A 19335-nucleotide genomic window follows, 5' to 3' on the forward strand; every position below is an offset into this window, starting at 1 on the left:
TTGGTTAAGTGTAAGAAACTTAGTTAAATTTTTTGAGAAGGTGATTGATGAAGGTAGGGCAGTGGGTGTTGTCTACGTGGACTTTAGCAAGACACTTGACAAGGTTCATCATGATCCAGAAGATTAAAATGCATGTGATCCTCAGTGATTTGGTAGTTTGGATTTAGAATTGGCTTACACATATAAGAGAAGTTAAAGGCGGAAGGGTGTCATTCTGGTTGGAGGTCTGTGATCAATTGTGTTCCACAGGAATCTGCTGGGTCATCCTCTGTTAGAGATTTGTGATAAGTATAAATGATTGGATGCAAATGAGGATGGATTGGTAAATAAGTTTGCAGATGACAGAAAAAATGGTGGACAATGCAGAAAGGCTGTCAAAGGATAGGGGTATATAGCTAATTTACAGATATTGGCAGATAAATGGGCAGATAGAACTTAATAATGTGTGAGGTGTCGCACTTTGGGAGGTCAAATGTGAGGGAAAACTATACAGTTAGTGGCAGGACTCTTAACAACATTGATGGACAGAGGGGTCCAAGTCCATATTTCCTAAAAGGAACAATGTAAGTAGATATAGTGGTAAAGCAGGTTTATGGTATGCTTGTCTTCATCGTTTATAGGCATTGAGTATAAAAGTCAAGAAGACATGTTGCAGCTTCATAAATCTTTGGTTACTGCGCATTTGGGGTGTTGTGTGCAGTTCTGGTCATTCTATTACAGGAAGGATGTGGAAGTTTTGGAGAAGATACTCATAAGTTCATAAATCATAGGAGTAGAATTAGGCCATTTGGCCCATCGAGTCCACTCCGCCATTCAATCATGGCTGATTTATCTTTCACTCTCAACTCTATTTTCCTTCCTTCTTTCCATAACCCTAATATTCATACTAATCAAGAATCTGTGAATCTCTGCCTTAAAAATACCCAATGACTTGACCTCCAAAGCCATCAATGAATTCCACAGATTCCACCCTCTGACTAAAACAAATTCTTCCTCACCTCCTTTCTAAAGGCATGTCCTTTTATTCTGAGGCTGGGCCCTCTGGTCCTAGACTCTCCCACCAGTGGAAACATCCTTTCCACATCCACTCTATCCAGGCCTTTCACTATTTGTTAAGTTTTAATGAGGCTCATCCTTCTAAACTCCAGTGAGCACAGACCCATTGCTTACAAAAGCTCATCATACCCAATCATCCCTGGAATTGTTATAAATCTCCTCTGGACCCTTACCCACCCCAGCACATCCTAACTCAGATATGGGGCCCAAAACTGCTCACAATATTCCAAATGTGGTCTGACCAGTGCCTTATAAAGCCTCTGCATTACATCCCTGTTTCTATATTCTGTTCCTCTTGAAATGAATGCTAATATTGCATTTTGCTTCCTTACTACCGATTCAACTTGCAAATTAACCTTTTGGGAATCCGGAACCAACACCCAAGTCCCTTTGTCCCTCCAATTTCTGAATCCTCTCCCCATTTAGAAAATAGTCTATGCTGATGAGGTTTACCAGAATGCTGCCTGGATTAGAGTGAAGTTTAGTTTAGTTTATTATTGTCACGTGTACCAAGGTACAGTGAAAAGCTTTGTATTAGCTATTTTAATATACTTCTATCAAGTCTCTCAACCTCCAACATTCCAGAGAAAACAATATAAATCTATCGAACTTGTTCCATCAAGTTAAGATTTTAATTAAACTATTAAAAGAGCAATTTGTGGTTAAAATTGATTATATCATTGTTAATGTATTATTTTCAATGTAATTTTCAATTTCTGGACTTGGCCATTATGACGTAATAATAAAAAATAAATAAACATTTTTCAGATTGCATTTAAATTATTTATGAAAGCTAGGTGTCTAGATTGCCAACAAGTAGTAAAATAGCAGCCACCATACACGATGCAAGCTCTGCAGGAAAATGATATATTTAACATTGAAACATCACCTAAGAAGTAACAGGCAAGCAATTAACATGAATTTTCAGTCAAATACAAACTCCAGGTTTAATATGTAACTTGTTGCAGCCTTGTAATTTGAATAACGTAGTCTGTTCCTCAGCAGTTTTCCACGCTTATTGCTAATTCATTAACACAATTCATGTTTTTCATTTGTCATAACTCTTGCTTTTTTTCCCCATTTCTGTTCCTCCGTCTCTTGGTTTTCAAGAAACAGCTGAATCTCAAAGTTACTATCATTTAATAATTTTTAACAAGACATGTTAGGGCATGGAGTATTTGGAATTTAACTAGTTTACTGATAATAGTGCTTTATTTAGAATTATTTCATGTTCATATCATTGAACTATCCTCAAACACTTCAGGTTTCCAGGATGTTACCAGGTGGAATATTGGTACTTGGGATATTTCTTATCAGACCAGCAAAAATGTCAAAAGAAGAAGCTCAGGATATCTTTCGGAAAGTGAGTACAAGGCCCGTGACCACTATGTTTTGTAATCTTATGTGAGTTACATATGGAATGAGGAGAACGAGTTTGTGAGATAGATTTCAATCATAATATGGCTGCTCCCAGGCCGTGCCTGCCAACCCTGCCACCCTGGCTGATCCTCGGCCATGTAGGTAGTGAAAATGTCAAGGAATGATGTGTTGGATGTAAAGACAGCATGTTTCCGTATAAAGGAGGATATTTCCCAGGTCCTAAAGCGGAAAATATCCTCTTAAGAAACAATGCGGCAGGACAGAGAAAGTAAGAAGGGATGGCATCCTTGCAAAAAGGCGTAGTCAAGGTAGCAATGGGAGTCACTGGATTTATAGTAAATATCAATTGATAGTTTGCTCCCAAAAATCCTGAAAAGGAAGAGACTTATCAGAAATGATCCAAGTGAATTTGAGGGCCGGAGTCATAATGTCCTGCTCTTTTTCCTTCATTTGTAGCTGCAATATTTGTGTGGCTCATCTAGAAATGTTTCTGGTCAATTTAGACCTCTGGGCTTTTGACAAAGGAGGAAATGCCAACCATAATATAATTTAATTTTGTGGAAAATGGTTACACTTTGTTATTGCATCTACTCATTGACGATCATCTGTGTTGTGCAAATACTACTATTGCTGACATTGTTCAGGTCTTGCTGTAGACAGGCAGGGATTGCTTCATTATCTGAGCATTAAGTATGACTGGAATTCAGCATGGTCTAATCATCATCGAACATGCCCAGTTCTGACCTCAAGATTGAAGAGAGATCATTCGTGAAGCAGCTGAAGATGATTGAGTATAATACTCTGAACTCTTGCAATAATGTTCAGAGGCTGGAATGATTGAATGAGCAATCATCAGCAAATCATTTTATGTCAGGTATGACCTCAACTAATAGGGTTTTCCACTAAATTCACATTGACTTAATTTTTACAAAGAGTTCTTGATGTCGCAGTTGGACATCAAGTCTTGCTCTGATGTCAAGTCTTGCTCTGATGTCAAGTGCAATCTCTTCACCCCTCACCTCTAGGATTCAGTTCTTTTGTCCATTTCCCAACGACCATAATGTGGTCTGGAGTCATGATCCCTGTAAAATCCTAATGAGAATCGGTGAACAAGTCGTTGTGGAACGTGTCACAGACACCTTTGCTATTCTGATAATTATTTGATGGTGATTTTATCAGGGTTGGATATGCATTTTGTGATGAGCGTCTGCCTAGGAAATGTTTAGTTAGATACGGTATTGGAACAGCTTGGCTAGAGGTGTAGCTAGTTTGGGAGCACAAGGGTTCAGCTCAATAGAAAAAATGTTGACAGAATCCATGGTATTTACACAAGATCATTATAAATTGGAGCTGAAATAGGCTCCTCACGCAAACTGATTTAACAATATTTTCTGCCTGAATCCCATATCCTTTGGTTCCCTGACATCCACAAATCTATTGGTTCTATCTTGAATATATTCAGCGAAGGAATCTGAACAGCATTTCAAATAGAGAATTTCAAAGATTTAGCTCATCTGAAAACATTTCTCTTTTTTTACAGTTGTTGAGACTTATCAGAAATTTTGAGACTACTCTTTTTGCTACATTCAGTATTCTCAACTGAATCTTCAAATTATTGGAAATGAATTGGATAGAAAGATTACTCCTGTAATTGTGGAACTGCAGGATAACAGCAAAATGGATCATCTACTTTAAGATAAATGTTAAAAATATGTTTTCCATCATGTGCTGGGCCTTGCCTTCTTTGTAGATAGTTATTGAAATCTCCTACTCATAGCTGTTTAATTGCCTACTGTTATTTTTTGACTAATCATGGCTGGAATACAGTGATTTGATTTGATCTCTTGATTAAGGAGGATTAATTGATTTTGCAGATTGGCCAGCATGTAGTCCTTTATGGTCATTTCTTGATGTAAGATCCCGCGTGCTCTTACAGAATTGAGAAAACTAGCAAGCTTGATGTGAATAGTGGAGTGAGAAATCTGCAAAGCTTTGGATAGCAAATTGTAGTGGAATAGCATTGTGTGAATGGTTCACAGTGCCCCATGAAAGCTCAATTTTGATTCCCTGGATTTGCTTTTGAATCATTCCCATTTACTGTGATATCGCACAGCAGATGGTGACTATCACCAACAAAGAGATTGGTGGGATGAGGTCGTGTAGGTTTATTCCTGGTGTTGGTTCTCTCACAACCTTCTGGGGCAACATTTTGACACATCATGGCAAGCTCCTGCATCACAGGCCAATGATCTGGATTCATTCCTGACCATGAGTGCTTTCTGTGTCGAACTTGCATGTTCTCTTGGTGACCCTGTAGGTTTTCCCTAATGTTCCACTTCCCTTCCAAGCAAGTGTTAGGTAGGTTAATTAGCCACTGTAAAATTGTCTTTGGCATGTAGAGTGATAGATGGGAATTGATGGGAATGTGGGGAGAATAGGCTATGGGGAAAATTAGTTGGGTATGGCATTGTCTTATGAGCCTGCATCATCAATATCAGGGGTCTCCAAACTATGGCTCGCGGGCCACATCCGGCCCGCCAAGAGATTTTATCCGGCCCGCAGCAAGCTCTTAACATGTTCCGTGCGGTCGGCTATAAACGAGTTCGGTATCTCAACTGAGCGTGAGACAGTCATAGGTCGCACGTCCTATGCTTTTTTTTTCAGCTGATCGGCCTTCATTTCATCGTTTTTTCAATTTTTTCTTCGCAGAAATAAGAAAATAATGTTTTCAGAACTGTTAATTTGGTGTATATATGGTTAATTAGTAAAAGCTATGAGGATTTTGTAGTTTTTTTTTGCTTTATGTGGCGAGTTCCCCTCAACTCTCCCTGACTCTAACTTGAACCGGAGCCGTGGAACCACGGCGGCGGCGACGGGGACTGGAGGCAGAAGCTGCCGGCGAAGGTTCACTGGAGAGCGGATCACCACCAACCCAGAGCCGGGACAAGGCGAGAGATCGCAGCGCCCCCTCGCAAACAACAAACTCAAGGAAACTTCCCTCCTCGCTGCTGCCGCCGCTCACCCCGGGGATGCGGGGCTTCTAAACAACAACTAAAACACTTGTGTTTGTTCTTATTTCGCTGCGTTAGAGGGAGATGGGGCCGGGGAAGAGAGTGGAGTAGCGGCGCACATCTCGCTGGCGCTGGGAGAGAGAGGGAGAGCGAGAGGGAGGGAGGGAGCAGCCCCTGCAAGTGGCGGCGCTCCTTCACCCTCCCCCTTCCCGCGCTCCCTTTGCTCCCTCTACTCCAACTCACCCCCCTCTCTCTCTCTGATATTTCTTTATTTTTTCCTCAGGCCCGCAAAAATGTGCAAAATATATAATGTGGCCCTCCTGCTGTAAAGTTTGGAGGCCCCTGATCTATGTCATAAAGAAATAGAGAAATGTGAAACTCATTCAGCAGCTATGGCTTTGATTACATACCTGCTTGGTCTCCCTCTTCTCTGTAATGGTATTTCAGAGTCACAATTGGTGATGACTATCGGAGCTCCCCATCCTGACTATTTGTGTCCCAGTGGTGCAGTCTTGGTTGTGTGTCACATGCTTCAAAGCTCACAACTGGTGTGGAAACAAATCATCCTCAATCCCAAAGACTGCCAAGGAAGAGAAGGGATAATCTTCCATAATACATGTTACATCTGTTTCTAATTCAGAAAATAATTATGAATGCCTCCTGAGCTAAAACACAGCAAATGGTATGATAAAGCAAATGCTGTGTAATATTCTGATTAAATATTACCATTGGATGTGGCTTCTATTGTGCAATTTTCTATATATTAGCCCAAAATATTAATTTGTAATGATCGTTTACTTATGTGCAGATTGATTGTACACTGTACAATATAATAAATCGATACAACCCAGTATTGAAAGAGCCCACATTTAACTTCCATTGTCACACTGTCAGAATATCGTAAGATTCTTCATACTGCATGCATAACAATAAAATGCAGTTCATGGTGTTTTGAGACCACCATGGGAGGAAATTAAGGCTAATTCTAACAATATTGGTTGTTCTCATCACATATTATTCACATTGGCAGAACCACCAATGTTCCCTGCTTTTTTGTTCATGATCTTACTTGAATGCATAACAAACTGTTTAGCTAAAAGCTGAATATTCATTTTAGGTATTAAGAATGATTATCTATAACTTTTGTACCACAGTTGACAAATGCTGTTGAGGCTGCTGTTGCACAGGAACGGCTCTGGAATTTTGCAGAAGATGAACCACCAGAACGAATTGTTCTCCAAATCTATGCTGATTCAAAGAAGTATCCTTTAACTGTTAAACAGGAGGGATAGCATTTTATGGAATAAAATGTACCCTTATTACAGCATTAATACAATGGTGCCGGGCAAAAGATATATTCTGTAATTTTCAAGACAACTCAATATCTATGTCACAAGTTGCTGCGATTTTCAAGAGTCTCTTGATTATAACTGGGATCAAAATAAAATCCCATGTACTTATCAACATGTTCTTATAAGAAATACAACCATGATATGCCATTATGTGGGGAGGAAGGGAATGAATCCTGCATAAGCATGAAAGAAAGATGTGTAAGAGGGCGAAGAGGTGCTCAGTGAAGATAAAATGGTAGTGGATGGGTCATCATGTTCAGTGGGTGACTAAATGGCGAGAAATGGAAATTTGAGAGGATGATGGGAAAAACTTGGGTGAAAATAACAGAATGACGGGGCAAGACAAACCACCAAGACTTTTGTTTCTATCACAGATACCACGTCCAATTTCAATAATATCAAACGCTGCCAAAAGTAAATTCATGCCCGTTTTGTTCAAGAGCTCACTCACATTGTTTAAATGCTAGATGCTGTTCTGCATTTTGCGGAGATGAAGCCAGATTGAAGCATTAAACTATTTTATGTATTTCTAAACAGCATATAAAAGTAAAGGACAGTTTGTGATTGGATCCACTTTAGCCACTGGAACAACTTGATCTTCATGATTTGTGTCAAGGTCATGGGGGCATCTTACTCAAACAATATCGATCTAACTTCCTACATCTTCCTCCTCCAACTGTATTGTAAAATTCCACCATCAGTGTATGTTTCAACCCCTATTTTACCTTTGTCTGGGCACAACTCCAAAATTGTTGTCTGATATGATGAATCTTCATTTAAAGAAACTGAAGAATTACTTAATGATTATAGAGTAACTTGTCAGGGTTTCAACAATATTTGGCCTCATTTTTTAAGAATGTACATTTGGTTTTAAAAGGCCAATGATTAAACATAAACCTGCTTAAAATCAGTTTTAGAAACATAGAAAATAGGTGGAGGAGGAGGCCATTTGGCCCTTTGAGCCAGCACTGACATTCATTGTGATTATGGCTGATCATCTACAATCAGTACCTGTGCCTGACTTCTCCCCATATCCCTTGATTCCACTAGCCCCTTAGAGCTCTATCTAGCTCTCTTTTAAATTCATCCACTGAATTGGTCTCCACTGCCTTCTGTGGCAGAGAATTCCACAAATTCACAACTCTGAGTGAAAAAGTTTCTTCTTACCTCAGTTTTAAATGGCCTCCCCTTTATTCTTAGACTGCGTCCCCTGTTTCTGGACTCCCCCAACATTGGGAACATCCAAATGCGCCTTATTACCTCTTTAATAATTGACTCCAGCATCTTCCCCACCACCAATGTCAGGCTAACTGGTCTATAATTCCCCGTTTTCTCTCTTGCTCCTTTCTTGAAAAGTGGATTATCATTAGCTGCCCTCCAATCCAAAGAAACTGATCCTGAATCTATTGAACATTGGAAAATTATCACCAATGCGTCCACAATTTCTAGAGCCACCTCCTTGAGTTACCTGGGATGCAGACCATCAGGCCCTGGGGATTTATCAGCCTTCCGTCCCATCAGTCTCCCCAATCTCGCCTAATGCAAATTTCTTTCAGTTCCTCTGTCTCCCTTGATCCTCTGTCCACCAGTACATCTGGGAGATTGTTTGTGTCTTCCTTAGTGAAGACAGATCTTTCTGCCATTTCCATGTTACCCATAATAATTTCACCCGTTTCTGCCTTCAAGGGACCCACATTTGTCTGTACTAATCTTTTTCTCTTAACATACTTAAAGAAGCTTTTACTATCCTTCTTTGTATTCTTGGCTAGCTTCACCGTACCTCATCTTTTCAGCTCGTATTGCTCTTTTTACCATCTTCTGTTGTCCTTTGAAAGTTGCCCACTCCACTGGCTTCCCGCTACTCTTTGCTATCATAGATCTTTTCTTTTAGTTTTATTCCATCTTCACTTCCTTTGTCAGCCACGGTTGCCTCCTACTCCCCTTAGAATCTTTCTTCCTCTTTGGAATGAAATGATCCTGCATCTTCTGGATTACGCCCAGAAATTCCTGCCATTGCTGTTCCACCGTCATTCCTGCTAGGATTCTTTTCCATTCAAACTTGGCCAGCTCCTCTCTCATGCCTTCATAGTCCCCTTTGTTCAACTGCAACACTGGCATTCCTGGTTTAACCTTGTCCCTCTCAAATTGCAGATTAAAACTAATCATATTATGGTCACTACCTCCAAGCGGTTCCTTTGCCTTGAGTTCCCTTATTAAATCTGGATCATTGAACAAAACCAAATCCAGAATTGCCTTCTCTCTGGTAGCCTACTGTTTGGGGGTCTGTAGGTAACTCCCAGTAGTGTCTTCTTACCGTTACAATTTCTGAACTCTATCCCCAGTGACTACATCGTCAGACCCAATGTCACCCCTCGCAAGGGACTGAATTCCATCCCTCACCAACAGAGCTACCCCACCTCCTCTGCCCACCTGTCTGTCCTTTCTATAGGACGTATAACCCTGAATATTCAGTTCCCAGTCCTGATCCTTCTGCAGCCACGTCTCTGTAATTTCCACAATGTCATACCTACCAATCTCTAACAGCCTCATGCTCATCCATTTTACTTCTTATACTTCGTGCATTCATATTTTGTACTTTTAATTCTTGGCTCATCTCAGCTTCCACATCGATTCCTATTACACTTGGCTATTCTCTCCTATTCCTTCGTGAGCTTTCTGTCCTATTAATTTTGGGGTGTTTTATGTGGAAAATGGTCACATAATCCTGTAAAGAATGTTGTAAAATGGAAAGATTAAAGGGAACCCATAATTGCTGGAAGAGAGATGGGTCTCATTATCTAGTAAAAGAGGTAGATATTTTCTTCCCAGCCATTTTTCCCCTCTTTGTGGTTTCTTACTGCTACCTCTCATGTCCAGTCCCTGAGCTCTTCTCTCATATTGTCCTTAATCTACATTCACTGCTGACCAATGAAATACTTATCAATATTCCGCTTGGAAAAAAATGGAGGCTTTGCATAAGCAGCTGACGTAGGAAATGATCAATAGGCAGAGAGAGAAATAGTGAAGAGAACAAGAGATTTTTTAAAAACTGATTATACATTGAAAAAATATTAAGCTTCACATTCTTTCTTGCAAAGCAGAGAATATACCTTGTTCTCTACTAAGTGTTTGCAGACCCAACCTGTAATAATTAAGTCACACTCTGCAATCCTGAAAGTAACCAGGTTTTCTGACTGTCCACATTCCATACAAATCTAAGACCACCAAATCCCATAAGCCCTAATCTTATGCAACGTTCTTTTTTTTAATATATCAAAAAATACATTATTCCAGAAATAAATATTTACAAAACATGTTCCTTTCAAAACTCCATCCGACATTCCCGGAGGTTATACATTCATTCAATACAGATATTCATTGCCAAATTTATACAAAATTATACAGAATCCCTTCCCTTATTTGGAGGGGCGTCTCCACCACACGCTGCCCCCCATGTCCAGCAGCGGAAGGACCCTAGATTGTGGTCCTCCCCCACAGAGCCTTGGCAACCAATTTTCTATCCATGTCAGTACCCTACCCCCAATACCTCTAATTTTGCCCACTAATCTCCTATGTGGGACCTTGTCAAAGGCTTTCTGAAAGTCAAGGTACACTACATCCACCGGCTCTCCCCTGTCCATTTTCCTAGTTACATCCTCAAAATATTCCAGAAGATTAGTCAAACATGATTTCCCCTTCGTAAATCCATGCTGACTCGGAACGATCCTGTTATTGCTATCCAAATGCTCCACAATTTTCAGGGCCTGATGGTCTGCATCCCAGGGTACTTAAGGAGGTGGCTCTAGAGGTGGCTAAAGAAATCGTGGACGCATTGGTGATCATTTTCCAATGTTCAATAGATTCAGGATCAGTTCCTTTGGATTGGAGGGTAGCTAAAGTTATCCCACTTTTCAAGAAAGGAGCGAGAGAGAAAACGGGGAATTATAGACCAGCTAGCCTGACATCGATGGTGGGGAAGATGCTGGAGTCAATTATTAAAGAGGTAATAACGGCGCATTTGGATAGCGGTAAAAGGATCGGTTCAAGTCAGCATGGATTTATGAAGGGGAAATCCTGCTTGACTAATCTTCTGGAATTTTTTGAGGATGTGACAAGTAAAATGGATGAAGGAGAACCAGTGGATGTAGTGTATCTAGACTTTCAGAAAGCCTTTGATAAGGTCCCACACGAGAGGTTGGTGAGCAAAATTAGAGCACATGGTATTGGGGGTAGGGTATTGACATGGATAGAGAATAGTTTGGCAGACAGGAAGCAAAGAGTAGGAATAAACGGGTCCTTTTCAGAATGGCAGGCAGTGGAGAGTGGAGTGCTGCAAGGCTCGGTGCTGGGGCCGCAACTATTTACAATATATATGAATGATTTGGATGATGGAATTAGAAGTAACACTAGCAAGTTTGCGGATGACACAAAGCTGGGTGGCAGTGTGAACTGCGAAGAGGATGTTAGGAGGTTGCAGGGTGACTTGGACAGGTTGAGTGAGTGTGTAGATGCATGGCAAGACTAGGCTTGTACTCACTGGAGTTTAGAAGGATGAGAGGGGATCTTATAGAGATGTATAAAATTCTAAAAGGACAAGCTAGATGCAGGAAATATGTTTCCAATGTTGGGGGAGTCCAGAACCAGGGGACACAGTCTATGAATAAAGGGAAGGCCATGTAAAACTGAGGTGAGAAGAAACTTTTTCACCCAGAGAGTTTTGAATTTTGCCACAGAAAGCAGTGTAGGCCAATTCACTGGATGAATTTAAAAGAGAGTTAGATAGAGCTGTGGGAGCTAGTGGAATCAAGGGATATGGGGAGAAGGCAGGCACAGGTTACTGATTGTAGATGATCAGCCATGATCACAATGAATGGAGGTGTTGGCTCAAAGGGCCAAATGGCCTCCTGCACCTATTTTCTATGTAAACCTGAAGTTTGCAGTTTAACTACGTCGTACTGATATATTACTCTAACCAGGAGAGCTCTTTAATGTAAGATTTTTGTGTGGAAGCTGACTAGATGCCTTTTGATGTAATATATCCACAAATTCCCTTTCATCTAGTCTACTATTTTGATTCGCATATAGCTCTTTTAGATTATTAAGTAATTTATTTTTCATAAAGCTATGTTGGTTTTATCTCCTCACATCATGATTGTCGATGTTTCTATTATCACATCTTCAGTGTAGGAAGGAACTGTAGATGCTGGTTTAAACCGAAGATACAGTTACTTTCCTAGAATATCATGCCATTGTATGGATCTAAAAGAGAAGCAACATAAGATGGAGGAATTTAGTGGGTCAAGCAGTGTCTGGGAGGGGATTGGGATGAAGATGAATTGTACGAATTATCAATGTTTCAGGACTCATGCAGTGTTTCAATCTGAAACTTTGACTCTCCTTTTCCCTCCATAGACGCCATTCAACCCACGGAATTGCTCCAATACTTGTTTGTTACTCCAAATTACAGCATCTGCAGTGTCTAATGTTTCCATTTAAACAAGGATCCAGACCACGAGATATTTTTTGTGAACCTGAAAGTGGTGCAATACATTTTCAACACCAACTTCTCAATATTGCAATCAAGCACCTCATCCAATATTGCTGTGGCAGTTCCACTTAAAATCAGGCAAATTGCTATTCTTGGCTTCAGTGTTACTTTCATCGTAATTTCTCAGCTCCCGAGGTACTGCACTGATTTCCAATACTGGACTAAAACTTAGAGATCATCTCCTCCATCCTAAGATTTGTATCAAATCTTATTATGCATGTTTAAATTAATTTGATTTATTTAAATTTTAAAAATGTCAATTAATACGTTTAACTTGTTATTATGGTGAAGTGATTTTAAATATTTCTAATATGCTCCACTATCGTAAAGACCAAGAAAAATGTACTATTCACCAATCAGCCTGCTGTATTGTTAGTGGCAATATTCAACCATATAGAGATTATAGAAAATTACATTTTTAAAAAGATGATTTAATTATTCTTGTGCAAAAAGGAAAGTGGTGGAGAACTCAGCAGGTTTCTCTGTGGAAGGCAGCATCTGTGGAGGGAATGGATAGATGACGTTTTAGATCAGGACCCTTCTTCAGACTCTATTTCACATTTAATTATTCTTGTTCTTTGGACCTTTTAGTAAATATTTATTGATGGATAATCAAGTGTTGTTACACTAACCTGCATGAAACACTAAAGTAAATTTTAGTGGAATACTGGCTGAATCAAACTTACATGCAAGTACCAGAGTCAAAAAGAAGATTCTCCCACCACCCCTATACCACAAATAAATTCTCACACTTAAAATTTTAACGTTTCTCTATTGAAGCTGCACTTTAAACAACATTTTCGTTAGCCTCAACTAAACTTAAAAATACTAAATATTTTAAATGAAAGCAAAGTGGAAACTAGTAAATGTTTTAAAAATGAGAAATAAACACATTTGTCAAATTTAGATGTATTTCTACAGTTTAAAAATATATTTCCAGCCAAATATATTTCCTAAGCTCTTTGCATCCAGAATGAAGTTACGAACTTTTGACATTCACAGTCCACAGGTAAGAATATTTCAATTCAATATTGTACAGATGACCCCTGCATTACATGGAGGTGGGGGTGCGTTCCTAGAAAACAGTAACGTGACCCTTTTTAACACAAAGCTGCGTCATCTGAGCGCGTGTCAAGAAAGGTGAGTTGAAACAAATGATGTGTTTATTTTTTTACTTTTCCTTCCCACAAATTCCATGAGAGCAAATTTTATTCCACATCACAAATTTTTGCGAATTGATTTGTGAATTCTGTATAGGTGAATTTCCATGAACTGAATGGCAGTATCGCGGGGGTTGCCTGTGATCCATTTTAATTTACAATTTTAAAAATGTAGCAATCCAAATTTTCTCCTAAGTCTCAAACTTTCTGTATTTTTGTTGCTGAAATCAAATAATTTGTTGACCTGATAAAAAGCCTTGAATTAACAAAAAAAGACTGTACCTTAAATTATTTTTTAACTTCAAATTGCTATCTCATCCCATTCGAAGTTTTTAGAAATATGCAAGATAACTGTCAGGCTTTGGAAATTGGTGGATCCAAGCACAGGTTATTTACTGACACACACACAGGCTTTCAAATTAACATCAAGAGCTCTATTATGTAATTTAGAAATATATTAACTAATAAAAAAATACAATTAGAGTTTGTAGAATGTGGCCTCAATATTATTTTACAAGCAGACCTGATGCAGGATAATAACTAGTATGTAATTGTGTGCCTAACAATAGAAGCTGCATCCACACTTCTGTTTTTTTAATTGCAACATAATCTTCCTAACTTCAAGGAGCAGGATTTGTCACATTTTCTATTCATCTTTAATATATGTTTTAGAATCCAATCAAGTAAACTGGTTAAAATAAATCTTCTAATGGAGAATAAGCGAGTTTGGTATCTCGACTGAGCATGCCATAAGTCGCAGGGGCAACACATTCTCGCCGGCTGATCTGCTGCGTGTATACAGAGCTGCGTTTCATCCGTATTTTCCAGTTTTGCTTCGTAGAGGTAAGAAAATACTGCCTTAAAAAATATTAATTAGGTGCATTTATGGTTAATTTGTACAAGATTACGATGATTTTGTAGGTTTTATTGCTTAATGCTTCAGTGAGTGAGCGAGATTGTTACAATTTTCTTTTGCATTGTAACTTGCTCCTCAAGCGGGAATATGTTGCACTTCCCAAACCATGAGTTATTCTTGGTTTTCCGGATTGTCGGCGATGCAAAAGAAAAACAAATGTTTGAGTGAATGAATTGCTGCTTTGTGCAGGCGGTGGCTACTGTCCGGAATGTCAATGGATGACCACTGTAAACTTGAAGCTGCTGTTCGTGCAGCAATTAGACAGCTGCAGAGGTCAGCATTCAGCGGAGCGGTTTGTCTGATCAAACCCTCCCTATAATATCACCCAGTAGCTGGTATTTATTTCACAAAATGCTGGAGTAACTCAGCAGATCAGGCAGCATCTCTGGAGAGAAGGAATGGCTGACGTTTCAGGTTATAATATATATATTATAATATATTACTTTATTCGACCCACACCGGGGAAATTTACAGTGTTCCAGCAGCAAAGTGAATAGCAAGAGAGCAAGAGATCATTCATTATAAATAAATAAATAAAATAACGGTTGAGACCCTACAGGAAGTTACAATGCAAACGAAAATCGGAACGATCTCGCTCAATCACCGAAGCATAAAGCAATAAAATCTACAAAATCATCGTAGTCGTACAAATTAACCATAAATACACCTAATTCATATTTTTTAAAGCAGTATTTCCTTACTTCTATGAAGCAAAACTGGAAAATACGGATGAAATGCAGGTCTGTATACACGCAGCAGATCAGCCGGCGAGAATGTTTTGCCCCTGCGACCTAGGGCCACTGTACGCTCAGTCGAGTTACCAAACTCGCTTATTGAGAAAGTTAAGACATGAGATGTTCAGGAAAGATAGGGAAGGATAGAAATTTGGGCATATCGTGATAGTAGGTTACAGTATTAATCAAAGAAAGAACTATGTATCGTCTAAGGCTTGAATTGATCAAAGACATTATATTTGCTTAGAACTTTAAAAAGTAGAGCAAAACAATTATGAATATTGTGATATACACATGCCATTAAATGAGGAGAAGCATCAAGAAGATAGAAAAGAAAGTTAGCAGTTAAATTACAGAATGATGCAAGAACTACAGAACAATAATTTAATTTATAGACAGACATAAATTACTGGAGTAACTCAATGGGTTGGGCAGCATCCCTGGAGAACATGGATAGGAGACTTTTCGGTTCAGACACAAATGACACTGAAAGAGGGTTCGAATAGGGGCGGCACGGTAGCGCAGCGGTAGAGTTGCTGCTTTACAGCGAATGCAGCGAATGTAGCGCCGGAGACTCAGGTTCGATCCTGACTACGGGTGCTGCACTGTAAGGAGTTTGTACGTTCTCCCCGTGACCTGCGTGGGTTTTCTCCGAGATCTTCGGTTTCCTCCCACACTCCAAAGACGTACAGGTATGTAGGTTAATTGGCTGGGTAAATGTAAAAATTGTCCCTAGTGGGTGTAGGATAGTGTTAATGTACGGGGATCGCTGGGCGGCACTGACTTGGAGGGCCGAAAAGGCCTGTTTCCGGCTGTATATATATGATATGATAACCCGAAACATCACCTATCCATGTTCTCGGGATGCTGCCTGACCCACTGAGTTATTCCAGTATTTTGTGTCAACTTTGGTATAATCATTATCTGCAATTCCTTGTTATTACATCATTTCATTTACCCCTTTTCAGAGGCGATGGTAAAGATGCAAAGGGAAAAGAAGGAGACCACTTTCTAATGTGCATGCAAGAGAACATTCCTGGTTTGTTCGTTTCTACCTTAATGTGAAAGGAAGTAGTGCTTGATTAAGGTCGGGAAGTGAAGTGGGGCAAGTGGAACAAGTTTCAGTGGAATAACATTTGAGAAACAATGATTATCATGTTTAGAATTTGAGTATTAGTATTTGAAAAAGAACACTGAAGCATAAAACTAGTCTATTGAAGGATTCTGGGAATAAAAATCGAAAATGCATAGGCAAAAATTACTATGACATTTATAAAGGAAAGCCTTCAAAGTTTGGCTTGGGCAGTCATATTCTTATGAAGGGAAAAGCTATGAATTATCTGAAGATAGACACAAAATGCTGGATTAGCTCAGCAGGACAGGCAGCATCTCTGGATAGAAGGAATGGGTGACGTTTCGGGTGGAGACCCTTCTTTAGAGGGGTATCAGATGGAATTATCTGATACTCGTTAGCGCTTTAATTTTTATCTTAATTTAAAATTTCTATCTTGTATCATTGTGCTTTTAGAAATATACAAGATACACCAGGAATGTTCTCTTGAATATCAGAAATTGCTCTCCCACTTTTCCCTTTGCATTTTGATAAGCTCCTCTGAAATGGGATAAATGAAATTATTGTTCTGTAGTTCGTGGATTATTCTGTAATTTGATGGTTAATTTTCTTTTCTATCTACTTCTCATCATTTAGTGACCCACAGTATTCCCTAATATGCATATAGAGCATATGATGTCAAGGCACCCTATAACAAAAGATAAAACAATGAAATGAAATCAATAATGAAGTTTTGACAAATATAAACAAGAGAAAAAAAACCCAGCAACAGTTGTGACATTTATATAGAGCAATTAATTTAGCAGGACACTCCAAGATATGTAACAAGAATATTATCAAACTAAATTTCCACACTGAGCTACACAATCTATCGATATATTACTAAAACTGTTTGTTTGTTATTTGTTATGATATATATTTGTTATGATGTATATATAATCAGCCGAAGGTATTTATTTCACAAAATGCTGGAGTAACTCAGCAGGTCAGGCAGCATCTCAGGAGAGAAGGAATGGGTGACGTTTCCTGTCGAGACTCTTCTTCAGACTGATATCAGGGGGGCGGGACAAAGGAAGGATATAGGTGGAGACAGGAAGATAGAGGAAGAACTGGGAAGGGGGAGGGGAAGAGAGGGACAGAGGAACTATAAAGTTGGAGAAGTCAATGTTCATACCACTGGGCTGCAAGCTGCCCAAGCGAAATATGAGGTGCTGTTCCTCCAATTTCCGGTGGGCCTCCCTATGGCACTGGAGGAGGCCCATGACAGAAAGGTCAGACTGGGAGTGGGAGAGGGAGTTGAAGTGCTCAGCCACCGGGAGATCAGGTTGGTTAAGGCGGACTGAGCGAATGTGTTGAGCGAAACGATCGCCGAGCCTGGGTTTGGTTTCGCCGATGTAAAGAAGTTGACATCTAGAGCAGCGGATACAATAGATGAGGTTGGAGGAGGTGCAGGTGAACTTCTGCCTCACCTGGAAAGACTGTTTAAGTTCTTGGATGGAGTTGAGGGGGGAGGTAAAGGGACAGGTGTTGCATCTCCTGCAGTTGCAGGGGAAAGTGCCCGGGGATGGGGTGGTTTGGGTAGGAAGGGACGAGTGGACCAGGGAGTTACGGAGGGAACGGTCTCTGTGGAACGCAGAAAGGGGAGGGGATGGGAAGATGTGGCCAGTAGTGGGGTCCCATTGTAGGTGACGGAAATGTTGGAGGATAATTTGGTGGATACGCTGGCTGATGGGGTGGAAGGTGAGAACAAGGGGGATTCTGTCCTTGTTACGAATGGGGGGAGGGGGAGCAAGTCTCTCCTGAGATGTTGCCTGACCTGCTGAGTTACGCCAGCATTTTGTGAAATAAATACCTTCGATTTGTACCAGCATCTGCAGTTATTTTCTTACACTATATTATCAGCCGTGTATTTATGCCCTCGCCGCACGATAGCGCTACAACTTTAGCACCACCTTAATCACCATTGTCCTGGCCACACTTTACAACAGGTTTCATTCAAATTGGTGTCATACTTTTAAAGTTACAGAGATTTTAAAGTTAAAAAATTACCTTTTAGACCGATTTTATTAAGATCTTCAGCGTGTGGCGTCACAATGAGACCCGCACGAGTGGCAGCCAATGAGGAAGGGGGGCCAGGGACTCGCGGCCAATAAACTGACTTTAACAAATGCGCTCCCCCCGAGGACCAGAGGGAGGACCGCCGCCCGTCCCAGCATGCCTCGCGCCTGTCCTTCGTCCCGTCGCGTCTGCGCCAGAGCAGGAAAAAGAAGATGGCTGCTGGCAGGACAGCCGCTCTCCTGCTGCTGGCCACCGCGATGGCCGCCCAGGTCCGGAGTGAGTGGCACCCTCTCCCCTTTCCTCTCCCCCCTCGCCTGCACCCGGCCCTGGGAGAGATTTCGAGCAGGAGGAAGATTGTCGGCCGTCGTCTCTTTGTTCCCCTTCGCCTCCTCCAGCGCCCGCTTCAACCGACGACGTCGTCGAGTCCCCGCTCCCACCCAGGCCCAGTGCCCCGGACCATCACCGGACTACAACCTCCAGCAGGCAGCTTTTTCTCCTCCTCCACCCGCTTCTCCAGTGCCCGCTTTGACGATTCTAGTAAAAATGGAGGCCGCGCTCCTTCTCCTCATCCCCCTCCGCCATCTTGTGCGCGCTGCCCGCCGAGAGTTGTAGTCCGGGTGTCCCAGCCCCCGCCCGGCCCCAGCGCTCCGGACAATCACCGGACTACAACCCCACCACACGCACACGCACGCGCGCGCACACACACACACACACACACACACACACACACACACACACTAATAATAATACTTAAAATATAATAATGTAAGAATATTAAATGTTATATTGTATATCTTTCAATATATATTGATCTCTTGCAGGAGAGGGCGATGTGGGGGGTCTGACTGATGCCCGGGTTGAGGGACGGGAGGGGGGTGGGGAGTACTAGGGCTGATGGGGAGGGGAGTGGTTTGGGAGGGTAGTGGTGGGGAGTAGGGTTGGAGGGAAAGGAGGGGGAAGTGGAGGGGAGGGGGGATTGGGGTGGGCGGGAGGGGGGAGTGGAGGGGGAGTGGGGGATAGGTGGGGGAGGTGAGAGTGGGGGTGGGGA

General features: G+C 41.0%; 1 protein-coding gene across 4 annotated transcripts in view; it reads left to right on the forward strand.

Moving 5' to 3' along the window:
• odr4 (odr-4 GPCR localization factor homolog) overlaps positions 1-19335 on the forward strand; it is an 81645-nt gene that overhangs the window by 20590 nt on the left and 41720 nt on the right. For all 4 annotated transcript variants that reach the window (XM_078407572.1, XM_078407574.1, XM_078407573.1 and 1 more), the window contains 3 exons: positions 2321-2419; positions 6602-6708; positions 13320-13356. In XM_078407572.1, the coding sequence (XP_078263698.1) occupies positions 2321-2419; positions 6602-6708; positions 13320-13356 (243 nt within the window). The remainder of the gene's footprint in view (positions 1-2320; positions 2420-6601; positions 6709-13319; positions 13357-19335) is intronic.

This window comes from Rhinoraja longicauda, chromosome 11 (genome assembly GCF_053455715.1).
Source record: "Rhinoraja longicauda isolate Sanriku21f chromosome 11, sRhiLon1.1, whole genome shotgun sequence".
NCBI classification, from domain to species: domain Eukaryota; kingdom Metazoa; phylum Chordata; class Chondrichthyes; order Rajiformes; family Arhynchobatidae; genus Rhinoraja; species Rhinoraja longicauda.